Below are 14,530 nucleotides of genomic sequence, written 5' to 3' on the forward strand. Positions count from 1 at the left end.
GTCCAACCACGGTGACCCACCACTCTCCGGACGCTACAAATCTATGCTATACCCAAATATCTGCAGCAACATTTCCCGTCAACAACAGGCGAAACCCACTGAGACTTGCATATGGGAAAGTGGCGACATCGTTGACTACTTTGCGGCGAACGCAGACCGACTCTGGAGCGGGTATATTCATCATCAACCTCAGAAGCCGCACTCGGTGGATATTCCAACGACCCAATCATGATGTAAACCTTGCAGAGCTGAACGCATACCACCTATTCCCATATCCTTTGCTTCCGCCGAGTTAAGCTGCTTCACGACGACCGGCGACCATCACTAGTCCTGTGAAATCGGAGAGGGCTGTGATTCGGGCCCGGGCTATTCTTTACTGGAATGCACGACTGCGCTGCGATGCTATTCCCCTTCCGTCGGTACTGCATTGGAACGACTGTTGGAAGGCGTTACCTGCTCTTTTGCATTCTTCGGACTCTGCGGTCCAGCGGCTGGCCGCCTTACATTCTTCGTCTGCTTTTATTATACTCGCTTTTTTTTCCGTTTGCGCTATATGGAGGAGCCCAGCCAGCTCGGACTCAGACACGAACGACAAGACTCTAACTCGGATTCTGACTCTTCCATTTCTTATATTGACACTCCTCTTCTGCCATCGGTCGGCAAGCAATCGAGTGAGTATCTCCTCCGGTGCACGCTACCAGTCATCACGACAACTGATGCTGGTCAAAGCCTTCAGAATTTCCTGGCGCTCTGATGGGCCGGCGGAAGATGTTATCGTAGAGAGGCCCCGCGCCATCGCCGAAGACGCCCGATCGGAGTCTACCTCCAATCTACTGAGTGTGGGGAGCCAACGATATGTTGGTGCGTGGCGTAACATGTCCTCGTACCCTGTCATTCCTCACAAAGTACCCAGAGAAACAAGTCTATTACGTAGGTGACCGCGACCTCCAACCCTGGCAGCCGCGGGTCTTTCACTGGACCGTCTTCGCTACCCTCCTCATCACGTTCGCCACGCTCATCACGCTCTCTGAAATCTTCATCCACTTCTCGATACATGTCCACGATGGCTTTCCCGTACTCCCCCGTGCACTCGCATGCATCCCAGTCATCGTGGCTCTTGTTCTGGGGATGATATGGCACATGCTCGATCTTGAATCGCGCAAGCTCTCTCCGTGGGCACCGATGCGTCGCGAACCGCAACCGGCTTTTGCAAGCGTCCTGCTGGACTATTTCAGCCCTGTTCTCCCCCTGCGGCTCGCGCAAGCGGTTCGCCATCGGCATTGGTCCGTCGTGCTAACCTCCCTCGGCCTTCCCCTCGTCGCCGCTACGATCGTTATCTCCACCTCCATCTGGACCACCCACTCTACCACGCGTTTTGCCCCGGAGCATCTTGCGATTACATCTACCCTGAATACGTCCAGGTTCGACCCGACTTCGACCGATCAGACCTACCTCCACCTCTTCCTTAGCTCCCGCTCGTCCGGTTCCGAGATACCATGGACGGACGCTGTCCACGCAATTGACTCGTTCGCTCCGGTTACGCGTGTCCCGCCGCACACTCCAATACAAGGTCTAACTAACGGAAGCCGCGCCGACCTCGTGTGCCAGGCAGCGTCAGCGAGTTACGCTGGGAATGTGTCTATTGCGGATCCGCTGGATTCAGGGAAGAAGGATGTTAGACAACAACAACTGATCGTGACAGCTGCGGGGTGCACTCAGACCCATAATTTCACGATAACGTCTGGTCAAGTGGCCTCTGGTGAGCGTGATGGGCCCCTTCCAGATAGCGTATACACTAATGCAGATCCGCAGCACCTGTTCCCTTCGGATATGTTCTCACCCAATCATGTAGCAGCTCGAGCATCAGCACGATCCTTGTCCACGGAGCCCTGGCCGACGGCTCCCTCTCGAGCCTGTTCGCGGTGTCGTGCGCACCAACTTACAATACCACCATTCTACGCGTCCTCGTCGATTCCACCACCCAAACCCTGCTCACCTCCCCTACTCATCTCACCTCCTCTCCACTTTCTTTCCCCCAGGGGTCGTCTCTACTCGTCTCCATGGATTCCGCCCTCGCCTCCACGACTGCCACATACTGGACCCACACGAACGGCACCACCCCCGTCGATGACTCGCACTTCCTCCGTCGCCGCGATCCATTCACGAACTGGAACGTGACACCGCCCTTCTCGGCCAACCTGACCTACCCGGGCGACTTTACGCCTTGGTTTCACCTCCTTGGGCACGCGCTCGGGTTGACAACGTCCGACCTTACCGACGACAACGATCTTACCCTCCAGTCCAAGACGCTCTTCGCGATGCTCTGGCCCTCCTTCGCGCGCACTGAGCTCTTCTCTACGCCCGCGTCCGGCACGCCGCTCCAATCCGGTTCCGTACAGCTCACGCAGAACAGGCTCTTCGCACGAACTGGGCCCCTCCGCGCCATCGAAGCCTGCCTCGCCGCGCTCTTGATCCTCTCGGCGGCGCTATACCCGCTCCGGCCAGCCCCCAGGCTCCCACGCGACCCAGCCTCCCTCGCCTTCTTGCTCGGGCTGATGCAGACCGGCGAGGACGCACGGGAGGCGATGCGCTACACGAGCACGTTCTCGAGCGCGATGCTGCGCGACTGCATGACGGGCTGGCGGTTTGCCGTCCGCGGGACATCATCCGGCAACGTCGCGATGAAGGCCGAATGGGACCCGTCGGAGACATACGTGAGTGCTCGTCTTCCCTCATCTGTCCTACAGCTCTGGCTGATCCCGGTCCCTTCAGCACGTGGTTTCACAGCATCGTGAGGCGGCGCCGACGTTCTGGCGTCCGCTCATGCTGCACCCCGTAGCGACCATTTTACTCTTGTCTGCGATAGGTGGGATCATTGCCGCACTCGAAGTGACCTCCCTCGTGAGCGACCGACGCGGCGGATTTCGCGGGACCCTCTCTCATAACCTTTGGACGTATGCGGTTCCCGTCATTCTGCTTCTCCTCGGCATCGTCGTGCTGCGCATCGTCTTTGCCTTGTCCACTGTCGAGCCATTCCAAGCTCTCACCAGGGACCCACTTCCAGCCAAGCGTGCTCTGGGTCCCTTCGGTTTCACCACCACGCCACTGTTCGGACTTTGGACTGGCGTTTACAGGAGACAATTTGCGGTCGCTGTTGGTGGCCTTGGGCTGCTCTGGCTTCTAGCGTCTGGGGTACTGACTGCGCTGTTGTTCGTCGAGAAGCACCCGCAGATCGCGCAGCAAGTGGACCTCGCGCTGATCAACACGTTCGTGGATGTTCCCGAGTTCTCTGCAGACCAGCAAAGGAATGTGGCCGAGCAATTTGTGCTTTCGGAGCTCCCCGGCACGGCTGTACAACTTCCACCATGGACGACACGATATCAGGCTATTGGCCAAGTGAACCTGAGCTCCGCTGCGAGCCATGCGCACCCCACAACGACGTTGGTGGCACCCTTACCTGTCCTTGAGGCGGAGTTGTCGGACTGCGTCTCCGTGAACCCAGCGGATTTCTCCATGTCGCGCGATGGCGTCTTCGCCGTGCCGTCTCGTCCGGGGTGCGACATAGGCAACGCCACCCTATTTCAACCTGGTTTTCGTGGCTGGTTCGGCGCTGCAGTCCGCGCCGACTGCGTTGGCGGCGTGATCGGAATGATCGGCCGGGTCGGCGGCGACGGGTCCCTTCAGAACACGACGATGGTGAAATGCAATAGCGGAATGAGGAGGTGTGTGCACTTGCATTGACGTTGGCAATAGTTGCTAAGCGCACTTTCGTATCGTTCAGGGCATCCATGCAGGTGACTCTAGCGCTTGGACCGGGAGCAAACTTCACCATCGAGCATGTCGATGCATCTTCCGCCGTCGACATCCATGATTACCCTTCAGTTCTCAACGATACGAACTTTTGGCCTGCGTTCCCGACTTACATGGACACGAATACCAGTCACTCCTTCGATGGCTTCATGCAGACGATGACGCTCTCGCAGCAGAATGTCCCCATCGATGATTACACGAACCCGCAACAACTCATCGAAGGTATGCAGAACCTCTGGTCCGCCTATTGGGCGTACTGGGGGTCCGCGACGGCGCGCACGCCTACCACATCCGGGACCGACGCGCTCACCGCGAACCTCAGCTTTTCCCGTCCACGCGTCGTCCAAGACCGCCCGACAACGCACATCGTGCAAGCCTTCCTGGGTGCGCTCCTGGTCTGCTTGATCGTGAGCGCAGTGATGGCCAGGGGCGCGGGGTCGGTGCTTCTCAAGGCGCCGTACTCCATCGCAGCGCAGATGAGCCTGCTCGAAGGCAACAGGTTGGTGGACGACGGCGTAACGAGCGTCGTAGCGTACAGCCCGCAGGACGAACGGAGCACGATCCGGCGGCGGTGGCCAGAGAATCATCTGGACGGGTACTGGTTCAAGCTGGGATGGGTAGACATTTCTGAAGGGATGCGAAGATACGGGGTAGACGTCGTTCCTCGGCCATAACAGGTTCGCTATGGATGATGTTCATTCTGTACACTACATAATCTTCACTAGCTATACATATTAATCCTATAGATACAGCGCCCCGGACTAATGATACATCAGCCAAATCGTCTAGAAGTGGTGCACAGAAAGCGCGATAGTTCGTGTACGACCTTGTCCATCATCGAAACTAAGGCACATCACCGATATCTTCTACCAGATCCCAGCCATCTTCGTCGACTTCCGGGATTTTCTCGTGCTTTCGGCTGGGTTTTCTCGTCGCAACCGGGCGCCTCCTCTGTTTCGCTCGAGGATTCGCTGTCATCGCTTGCAAGAGTTGAGAAAAATCTAGAGGGAAGGAAGGCGGCGTCGGCGCCGGCAAAAGCGGTCGTGTCTCGTGTGAGCGCCTGTGATGATGAACGTCAGCGGCTGACGGTGGGCAAGAAAGGAGAAGAACAAACCGGCCGAGATCGGGGCTGCAGCACACAGCCCACAGGTTGCTGAGAACGTCACCTGCTTGCGCGAGGGGCACATCAACAGATTGTGTATGCGCCAGATAGCATACGTTGTAGAGGAGCATCGCAAACGCGGTGGAGAACGAAGGAGAGGTCGGAGCGGCGTCCGGGTCCTGTTCTACGTATGATTCCGATAGAGTCTGGGTGATGGGTGGTCGTTGAGACGTGGAGTCCAGTGCGCCTGGAGTCCCTGGCGCGGGAGAAGGAGAGGAGGAAAGATGCAAGGAGTGCTTGGTGAACCACCTTTAGACGACAGCGATCAATGCTAGTATTCATTCGGCACGCTGCATGCTTACTTTGCCCAGCTTCCGGTTTCTGTCCCTTTTATGGCGCCAATCCAAGGTTGACCAACGCCCAGTTTCTTCCCGCTCCAGGTGATCTCGAAAGGTAGTTTCACGCCCAGGTAGAAAGTGAGCAGGCTTAGAAAATGGACCGTATGCGTGATCACAGCGTTTATGTGCTGCGGGGGGTACCCTGTCCAGAGAAATTCAATCCGAGCACTCAAATGACCCGTGAACACGGGTACGTACGTCTGATGTCCCCGGGCACGGGCAGTATGAGGTCGCCGATGGTCCATTCGCCCTTGGTGCCGGCCTTGCCGGCGATGGGCGGGCGCCCCCCGACTTCGACGACATGAAAGACCTCGACTAGTTCCTGCACGAGCCCGGAGCGCGCCCGAGCAAGTGTATCTGAGAGGCTGAGCAAATCACGGTTCGTCTGTGCGATCGAACGGCCGAGGTCCTCGTCCCTGGAGAGCGGGACGATCTGCGCCTGGCCGAGAACGCGACGGCGCATATGCAGGTTGTCGCGGAGCGTGCGTATGCGATCCCTGGCTGTTGTGAATGCGGACGACGCGTCAGCACGACGTCTTATAAGGCGAGACGAGTTTATGGATACGCACTACGTTCATTCTGCCTCCGGAGTTGTGCCAGTCCGTCTTGAACTTCCTTCACCCTGTCTTGCGCGGCTGACACGCCCGCCTTCCAGTACCGCCTTTCCTCCACATACCCGAGCAGCTGCTCCGTGCGGGCTACCTGATCGTCTCGTTCCTTGGATGCATGATTAATCTTCGACCTATAATCGCGTAGGCTACATGCACCACGTTCAATCCATCGTAGTACAATGACAGACAGGGGTAAAGATCATACTGTGTCTTTAGGCAAGTGACGCAGTAGAACTGTCGCTGCTTCAACTCGCAATTCTTGCAATCCATCCACACGGTTTGCAAGCGTTCTAGCTGTAGGACATAGACGAGGACGAGGACGAGGACACAGAGCAAGAGTAACAAAGGGAAGAAAACCAATCACGGCACCTCAGAACCGCTTACAGTACTGACTCTGAGCCGATCAATTGTAGCCACGTGGGATCAGCCTCCGCTCAGAGCAATGAAATTACGGCTTGTTGTACTCTACACGAGCCTACAGTTGATCAATTCACGAGTATTTCAGTCGTTAATTGAGACCATTCGTCAGTAGCTCGAGGAGCCAAACCTCCAAGCCTCGCTCGTTATCCCTCAACTCGTAGAATTTCCCGTCGATACTGTCGCTTGTGCAGTATATAACGTCTTTGATTTCCCCGTCGCTCCTCAGGGACTGGATGAATTGCGCAGCGTGGCGATCCTGTCCAATATGACTGATTGAGAACATGACGGTTTTCGGTGCATATCCCGCCGCGACGATACGGCGTCTGCATTTCAGAATGGCCTTCTTGAAGGCGTCGCCGTCCGTGGGGGCACCATCCGTGATGGTACATATGAGGAGCGGACGCCTGAGTTGAGGGCCTCTCGGGTTGTCGAGGAGATTGTACACCAGCGGTCGCAGGATTCTGGTTTCGAGAACAGTTCCTGAAGGCGTTCCGCTGGTGGGATAAACAAGACGCATAGCGTTCTCGGTCTGTGCGGTATTCAGGTGGTCGTAAACCCTGGGGTGGTTGATGAACCGTAAGTGGACCCCCATGTCATCGGGAACCAGTATGTTCGCCACTCTCGTGATGCGCTTGACGATCTCCCGAAGCTGATCGAAGCGTGTCGAAGACAGATGATCGCGACGAGTCATGGAAGAGCTATCGTCACAATAGATGACAGGTTGATAGAGCGCGAGTCGAATGAGCCGCCGTAGGTTGTTCTCAGAACCGAGGTCGGTCTTCGGATCGGCGCGCGCTTTGCGCGCGTTCGCCGACAAAACGTCGCGAAAACTTGGATCCTGGGAGGTTTCGGGGACCTGCACCGGTGGGCGTCCTGTGCGGGAGCTGGGAAAGCTGATGAGCTGCCACTCTTGTTCCACCACTTCATCCGGATCCGCAGCTTTCTCCCATGCTGGCGTCTTCTGGAGAGATACAGGAGATTCAGTCGCTATTTGCGGGAAGGCGACGCGGGAAGGTGCGCAATCGGACGATAGGGTTGCACCCTGCGGCACTTCAATGTCATCGTTGTTCGACGGTATCAAGGCGAAACCCGTCATCCGATCGTCTGTAGGTTAAACATTAGTACGATACTAGGAGGATGCGTTATACATACCGATATCGTGCAGAGCATGACCGGCGAGCACAGGAGCGAAAAGGTTATTCGGATCGCCTTGACGCTTCGTTTCAGCAGAAATCGGGCTTGCGTACTTCCTCGTACTTGCGTCCATCGATTGGTTTTGTAGACGCGATTTGACGTGCTCGAAGCCGACGACGCCGTCATGAGGCATTCCAGATATGTCGAGATTACGATCTTCGACGTTATTGCGGCGCCTGCGGCGGCAACAGCGTATGAGACAGACGAGGGCTGTAAGATGTGGTATCACAGACGGACGTCGGGACATCAGACGAGGGTGCTTCCTCTAGGAAGTGAAGGTGGGACTACACACCGAGAAGTGCTAGCACAAGTCCGAGAACGCCGCCAATAGTGGCTCCTACGATAGTTCCAGTTGTAGCGTGATGATGATGCTTCACGGCTCCCGGAACGGTTGAAGTGCTGGTGGTATATGAAGAGCTACTCGCAGTCTCACTGCTAGGTGCAGTTGTCGCGATTATTGGAGTGGACGTTCCGAGCGTATTCACTGTGGACGTTCCGAGCGTATTCAATGTGGATGTTCCGTCGCGGGTTTCCGTGGCGATAGAGACCAAAACCGACGAGTTTCGGGACGTGCATATGGGCTTTGAAGTGGATGTGATCCAGAGGATCAGATAAGATGCATTAGAAGCTAGAAAAGCCTGTTAGGACAAATCGTTCGAGTTGTGCACGTTCGAACATGCCATTGGTATCCAACGAAGTGAGAGTTGGGGTGGCAGAATCATATTCGAGTACGAGAGAAGAGTGCATGTCTGCCCTGCCGTCGTGGAGGCAATGCGTTATAACTGAACGACAGCATCTCTTGGATTTCTGAATCGAGAGAGAGGCGGCGAGGTGCGGAAGACAGCCAGAACTTTCCTAAGTCAGGAAGAAAGACAATGTTCCGAGGAGCCAACGCCAGCGTGAATATTCTGGCTCGCTCGTAAAGAACACGCTGCACCGCCAGTGCGAATGCAGATGAGTTCAAACTAAATCTGGTGCGTTGCAGGCGTTCATCTACGCAAGAAATGGCGTGCTTTGGCCCGGATCGAGCAGCTCGCATCCTTTCAGAAGCCACGAGTATGTAGTAGCAAGCACGAGGAGCGTCTGCGGAGATCGAACGGTGCTCGAGTGGAGCTGAAAGCAGGCATGTTGTCGGACAAGGAACGTTATTTTATTCTTGATCCACCACAACTTGGCCTCGGGATCCCATACGCTTGAATGTCGCCATCGCAGCATCGATATCAGTGTATAGGTAAGTACCTGATGATGGCGGGATCGTTGCGTACCGGCCCTTAACTCGATCATCAGTGCCGTACCGGTTCTCGTAAGTATGTATGTTACCTATGAGGTCTGCAGGAATCGATGACGTTGGACTCCATGGTTCCTCGACAACAAGGGCGACGGAATCTTCCAGTCAGCCACGTGTGTCCCACGTGGAGGATGAGACCCGTATTTCCTCGGCGTAATCCAAAAGTACTGTCCTCAGCAGGGTTCATGCTCATGCTCATATGCTGCCGTCCATGTCCACTTCAGTTTCTCAGAATGTACTCGGCATAGATACATAACACGGCGGGAAAGACATTGTAACGGGCACCAGCGAGATTCAATTCTGGGGACTTGATCAGCGCACAGGATCATGGCCGTGTCTTCTCATGACTGCATGCCGACGCATTTTTGGATACACATGCGGCAACTGCGGGGGGTGCACCTACCATCTCATCTTCATTCTCTACCACCATGACCGCCCTCTTCAAGTTTTCTTTCGTGGTCGCCGGACTGACCTCTCTCGCCTCCGGCGCGTCGCTCAAGCTGGCCAACAACTACTCCGGCAACGACTTCTTCAGCGGTATGTGGTTCAAACACTTGTCATCAGGATGGTTTGGTCAATGTGCGACAGGCTTCCGATTCAACCAGTCTCTGACCGACCCAACGAACTTTGGAAACATTCAGTGCGTGCTCCGCTTTATACCAAGACGCGTACTGAGTCGCCTTGCTCCCTATTAGCTATGCCAATCAATCCGTGGCAACCGCCAGCAAGTTGGCGTTCGTCAACCCTGCCGGGAACGTCATCCTTCAAGTGGACAACACGACCTCGGACCCCGCCCCAGGGCCGTTCTCGACGTTCGGGCGCAACACCGTCATGATGATCTCGAATGAGCCCATCACCATTGGGACCCTCGTGGCGATGGACGCGACTCATATTCCGTTTGGGGTGAGTGTCCATCCGCAGCGCCTCGTGTAATTTAGTTGAATCTATATATAGTGCAGTGTCTGGCCCTCATTCTGGACACTGGACGCTACCAATGGGACCGACGAAGGCGGCGAAATCGACATCGTAAGCGCGGTCCGCAGCCCTCACGCGGATGTACGACTGACATCGGAGGTTCGTTCCAGATCGAATATGTAAACCAACAAACAACCAACCAATACAGCTTGCACACGCGGGCCGGGTACGCAATGGCAATACGTATCGGGTCCTAATGCACCGCCTGACATCGTTGCTTTGTTGACTAGATGCACATTGACCAACTCATCGTCCTTCCCGAGCTCGGGCAGCGTAGTATCTACGAATTGTGACGCCGTCGACTTCAATGCACGTCCTTTTTGTTACTTCCGCCTTTCAGATGACTGATGGACCAAATAGGTCACAGGCAACCAAGGTTGTGTCATCGAAGAGAAGGCATCTACCAACTCCGTAGGGAAGGCGTTCGCGGCTAATGGTGGAGGTGTCTACGCCATGTACTGGACCACGGACGGCATTCAGCTCTGGTTCTTCGAGGCACGTCTATTCTTCGATGTCGTCGAATCTTACACGTAACCAATCCCCAACAGCGCTCCAACATCCCGTCGGATCTCACGAAGAACTCGCCCGACCCTTCGTCGTGGGGGACACCCTCTGCAGCGTACCCCGCACAGAGCTGCGACCCCTCCACCTTCTTCAACAACCGTCAAAACCTAATCATCGACACCGGTGAGAATGATTCTGTTCTCTCATGGTATGCTCTACTCATCGTTTCCCCGTCGTTGCCAGACCTTTGCGGCGCATTCGCAGGCAACGCCGATGTGTTCACGTCTTCGGGGTGCACGGGCCAGTGCCAGACCGTGATCAGCACGGCCAGTAATTACGACGATGCCTACTGGGAGATACAGTACATCAAGACCTTCAATACTCAGGGCAGCACGTCAGCCTCTGCCTCAGGCACGAGCACGGCAACTGGTGCGAACGGATCGGCCACCGGGACCAGTGGAACGAGCGCTGGCGACAGGAGTTGGAGCCTCAGCGCGCTCGCTGTCGCTGGTGCTGCGCTGGTCGCGAGTGTGGTTTTCGCTCGAGCGTGATCGTGGTCGTTCACTGTGTTTGCCGGGGGGCTTACTCGACTCGCACGGACTTCTGGGTCTTGATACTGTTATGGACCAAGTAGCTTAGATACCCTACTGATTGCACGCTTGCTTGGCATGCTTCAATAATCATGACAATCTCTTGCCAACACGGAGAGCATCGTTGTATTGACTTGCTTAGCTATAGGGTAAGTACTCATGTGGCGCTCACCATAATCAAGAAGACACGTGTCCGATGCGTTTCCCATTCAGACTTGTCCGACTGCAATATCTCTGCAGTTATTTTCTTCAAATTTGCTATCTCTGCTCGCTGTGGCGTCCCAATATATTCCCATCATCGTTCCGACATACGAATCCACTGCTGCGCTCTCGACCGCTTTTGCACACTCACACATCACCGTGGATTATCTCAAGCGAATCCCGCCAGAAATCTGGAACTTCATCATCGCACTTATCGACGACGCGGACACCCTCCGAGCCTGTTCTCTAGCATGTCGGGAATAGATTCATGTCAGCCAGTCTCGGCTCTTCACCGATCCCATCATGGACGTCGACACCATGACACATTCCGGCATCGACCGCATCTGCAGCATCCTGCGCGAATCCCCACATCTCCGCCCTTATATCACCGTTCTTCGCACCTTCGATATAACCATCGACTGCCAAACATTCGGACCGTGCAGCGGGTGATCTGCATCGCTGACAGCGGAGATGTCGTTTTCACTCTCGAAGAATTATCATTAAGAGTTGGCGAATTCGATACCAACTCTGAATGGATGAACACGGCCAACACTCTGCTCCGAAACAGCGGCAAATTGCATTCATTCAGAGTCGCTGGATACTATGACTACTGTAGTTTTTCGACCGTAAGTTTGTCCCCTGTCCCCACCTACCTGCGAACCAAACCTATTCACCCGTTTGTCCCCTGTCCCCTTCCGGTTTTTTGCCCAATTACTGACCGTGGGGGACTCGTGGTCTGACCGTGTATTTAAACTGACCGTGGATCACTTGGCGAACTTCCCACGGGTCTGAACGGAGGGTGTCCCCTGTCCCCAGGGGGTCTGGCCGAACTTACGGTCGAAAAACTACAGTACTTCTCGGAAGAGGATGGCGAGTTTCATATCCAATTTCATGCTGTCGTCATGCTCACGAACGATGAAGATGCCCTGGACTTCTCAAATTCGAGTTCCTTGCGCAAGATTGCCGTAGAAACGATGCTTCGGACAGCTTTACCACTCAAATGTCTTCAGCATTTCGCGACTTCGATCGAGACGGTCAGATCACGCGCTCTCGGCTCTATCGAGCTCCAACTGCGCATTGTGGTAACACAAGAGCCAGTCTGGCTTCTCTCGGAATCATATTATCCGGTACTCCTTTCTGGCGGCTCACAGAGCTACGCGTCAGTTTTCCTGGGCCGTGGCGTCCATCAACTCTCTGCGACGTGGATGGTCTGATCGAGGAGCACCTGGGCCGTCTCAGAGAGCGGGGTGTGGTGGTTGTTACGCTACCCAACGGGTCCTGAGCAACGGCTAGTCATCATCCGATGTACCCCTCGGGTATATCCCAGCCGAGTATTTACCCAGATGACGCAAGACATCTTGTCCATTCGTCGCAGTTCTCACCAACGGGTCTGTTCACGCACTCGTACGCAATGCAATACTCGTGGTTCAAGATCACGGTCCAATATCCACTATGCGCTGGATGACTCAGTGTCAGCACACGGCAGCCCTTCCCAACCTATATATCGTGAGGAGAATTCCCGCGAATGCGCTGACGCAAAGTGCCAAACTACGGTACTCTCTTCAGACCCAGGCCCCAGTAACTTGGACGCGGCATCGGAGAGGTCAATGTCGGACCCTTTGCAGCTACGGCACCTGTCCGCCACGGTCGCCGTCACAGCCTTGCCTTTTGCTGTTGAGGCAACAAGGCATCAGGTGCGCGGAGAGCGGGTACAGGAAAGGGAACATACAGTTAGTGACGACGACTGTCTTGCCACAGAACGGCGAGGTTTTGCTGGAGCTGGCGGGCCTGCGCGTGCATTCGATGTGAGCGGGTCCGATGAATGGAGCTCGATAATCTCCAGATCTCAAGGCAATATTTACCCAAAGGATCGCTCTGGTAAGGCGACGACGCTTCCTTGAGCGTTCGAGGGCTGGCTCTTCCCGCATGCGCCATGACCGGGGGTAAAGAGGTGCGTTGTTGAACCACGGATACGTTAGGGGTGCTGTATAAGATATCCGGGCCTTCACGAGCTGACCTTGGCCCTTGTGCGGGGGATTGTCCAAGGGTACATATTTGTCCACGGGGGCGGCGTAAGAGCATATAATTAAAGTCATGAGGGCGACGATAAGACGTAAAGAGAGTATAGAGCAGAACATATTGCAAGTGCTGGGCGCCAGGCCAGAGATGAAACGAAGTCGATGGAATATGAGGATGGAGCTCGCCACAGTGTCTGTCGTCGGTCGACGCAAGCTTAAATGGTGGTTAGTCCGTATTAATCTGCGTCCGGTATGCGACAGGTTCTGTGCCCCGGAGATCGACAATGCAGCAATATCCCGTCTCGGAATACGAAGTTGCAAGACCTCAGTAGGTTGCCGTAGTACTGCAATCTTGACAAGGTGGTACCAAATAGGGTTAAGACCTCAACCTGCATATTCAGGGCGAAATCCTCGCCAGGGAGTGACCGAGAATGTCTATGGACTCGGACGCCAACGCGCCAACCATCGAGAATCGAGACACGATACTGCCGTATTGTCCGAGTCGGGATGACGGTACCGGGTTGTGCCTCCATCCGCTGCAATCGCAACCTAGCAGTTCAAGATATTTTCGGCCAACGGAGTACAGGCATGCTGCGGAGTCAAAACGCAACAGGGATGACGGCCATGCTCTTGGGAGAGGCGCACTGCTCTACGTAACGGCTGCTCTGAATGCATTGTTTGATATAGCATTCGCGCTCATGACCTGTTTTCATATATTTATACATACCGCGGACTTGCAGGATCATGACATTCCCTTTCCCAAACGATCTCCCGGAATATGATCCCTTCCACTTATCACTCGACATCCGCCCGTACTTTTAGTCAGAGCACAGGGAGGTGTACTTAATCGAGGTGCCAGGTCATGCCGTGAAGCCGGCCGACCGACTCGTCCGCCAGGTCCTTGAATGCAGCAGGCGAGAGATCAAGGTCAAACTCGGCACAGCTAGGGCATTCATCCAGGATGGTGACCGTTGTGGATTTCCCTTTGACTGTGCGTCGAGATGTGTTCAAGAATCATATACATAGCGGAAATCGCGAGGAAAGAAGACGCACAGCTGGCAGTGAGCTTCTTACCACAGATCGGGTTCGTGTTCGGGTTCGCCCCCGCGCCGGGGAACGTTCTGTCATTCGAGGTGAGAATTCGCATGTATCGGCAGCACGAGACTCCGTCCAGATCTGTAGAGGAAGACGTACTTGAAGAATTGGCTTGACACGGCTACCATGTGGTCCGAGGATTTGCTGTTCTTCCCGCATGCGCCGAGACCCGGGGTGAAAAACGTCGCTGTTGGAGCGGCGATCAGAACGCGAGTTGGTGAAAGAATCATGCACATACCTTGGCCGGTGTGCTTCGCTTTGTTCACAGGAGCGGCGTGCGAACACAGGATAAGGGCCATAAAAGCAACGATAACATGGATGGAC

General features: G+C 55.2%; 6 protein-coding genes across 6 annotated transcripts; 2 read left to right on the forward strand and 4 right to left on the reverse strand.

Annotated features, from left to right (window-relative positions):
- Positions 1-716: 716 nt before the first annotated feature.
- Positions 717-4,484, forward strand: PUNSTDRAFT_143463 (uncharacterized protein; the record flags this gene model as incomplete). The annotated part of the gene is made up of 5 exons (XM_007383362.1): positions 717-861; positions 914-1,759; positions 1,813-2,714; positions 2,773-3,696; positions 3,762-4,484. The coding sequence occupies 5 exons, from the start codon at positions 717-719 to the stop codon at positions 4,482-4,484; spliced, it is 3,540 nt and encodes a 1,179-aa protein (XP_007383424.1).
- A 169-nt stretch (positions 4,485-4,653) lies between these two features.
- On the reverse strand, positions 4,654-6,220 carry PUNSTDRAFT_102195 (uncharacterized protein; the record flags this gene model as incomplete). Its single annotated transcript, XM_007383363.1, has 6 exons — positions 6,127-6,220; positions 5,880-6,067; positions 5,509-5,811; positions 5,275-5,452; positions 4,925-5,221; positions 4,654-4,870 (listed from the first exon to the last, which is right to left on the reverse strand). The coding sequence occupies exons 1-6, from the start codon at positions 6,189-6,191 to the stop codon at positions 4,654-4,656; spliced, it is 1,248 nt and encodes a 415-aa protein (XP_007383425.1). The 5' UTR covers positions 6,192-6,220.
- A 209-nt stretch (positions 6,221-6,429) lies between these two features.
- Positions 6,430-7,032, reverse strand: PUNSTDRAFT_67508 (uncharacterized protein; the record flags this gene model as incomplete). The annotated part of the gene is made up of 1 exon (XM_007383364.1): positions 6,430-7,032. One exon carries the CDS (start codon positions 7,030-7,032, stop codon positions 6,430-6,432), a length of 603 nt encoding a protein of 200 aa, XP_007383426.1.
- A 1,219-nt stretch (positions 7,033-8,251) lies between these two features.
- Positions 8,252-8,728, reverse strand: PUNSTDRAFT_52216 (uncharacterized protein; the record flags this gene model as incomplete). Its single annotated transcript, XM_007383365.1, has 1 exon — positions 8,252-8,728. The coding sequence occupies exon 1, from the start codon at positions 8,572-8,574 to the stop codon at positions 8,254-8,256; it is 321 nt and encodes a 106-aa protein (XP_007383427.1). The 5' UTR covers positions 8,575-8,728.
- A 516-nt stretch (positions 8,729-9,244) lies between these two features.
- PUNSTDRAFT_126037 (uncharacterized protein) lies at positions 9,245-11,003 on the forward strand. The gene is made up of 9 exons (XM_007383366.1): positions 9,245-9,360; positions 9,412-9,463; positions 9,519-9,726; positions 9,778-9,849; positions 9,909-9,964; positions 10,029-10,107; positions 10,159-10,311; positions 10,347-10,485; positions 10,546-11,003. Exons 1-9 carry the CDS (start codon positions 9,252-9,254, stop codon positions 10,851-10,853), a joined length of 1,176 nt encoding a protein of 391 aa, XP_007383428.1. The 5' UTR covers positions 9,245-9,251; the 3' UTR covers positions 10,854-11,003.
- A 2,951-nt stretch (positions 11,004-13,954) lies between these two features.
- Positions 13,955-14,505, reverse strand: PUNSTDRAFT_133915 (uncharacterized protein; the record flags this gene model as incomplete). Its single annotated transcript, XM_007383367.1, has 4 exons — positions 13,955-14,100; positions 14,165-14,232; positions 14,306-14,393; positions 14,445-14,505. The coding sequence occupies 4 exons, from the start codon at positions 14,503-14,505 to the stop codon at positions 13,955-13,957; spliced, it is 363 nt and encodes a 120-aa protein (XP_007383429.1).
- Positions 14,506-14,530: the final 25 nt, after the last annotated feature.

Source organism: Punctularia strigosozonata (genome assembly GCF_000264995.1).
Source record: "Punctularia strigosozonata HHB-11173 SS5 unplaced genomic scaffold PUNSTscaffold_6, whole genome shotgun sequence".
NCBI classification, from domain to species: domain Eukaryota; kingdom Fungi; phylum Basidiomycota; class Agaricomycetes; order Corticiales; family Punctulariaceae; genus Punctularia; species Punctularia strigosozonata.

Coding starts and splice junctions, on each gene's coding strand:
- PUNSTDRAFT_126037 (XM_007383366.1), top strand. CDS start 9,252: ATGACCGCCCTCTTCAAGTTTTCTTTCGTGGTCGCCGGACTGACCTCT. Junction 9,727..9,777: donor CGACTCATATTCCGTTTGGG/GTGAGTGTCCAT, acceptor ATCTATATATAG/TGCAGTGTCTGGCCCTCATT. Junction 9,850..9,908: donor AAGGCGGCGAAATCGACATC/GTAAGCGCGGTC, acceptor GGTTCGTTCCAG/ATCGAATATGTAAACCAACA.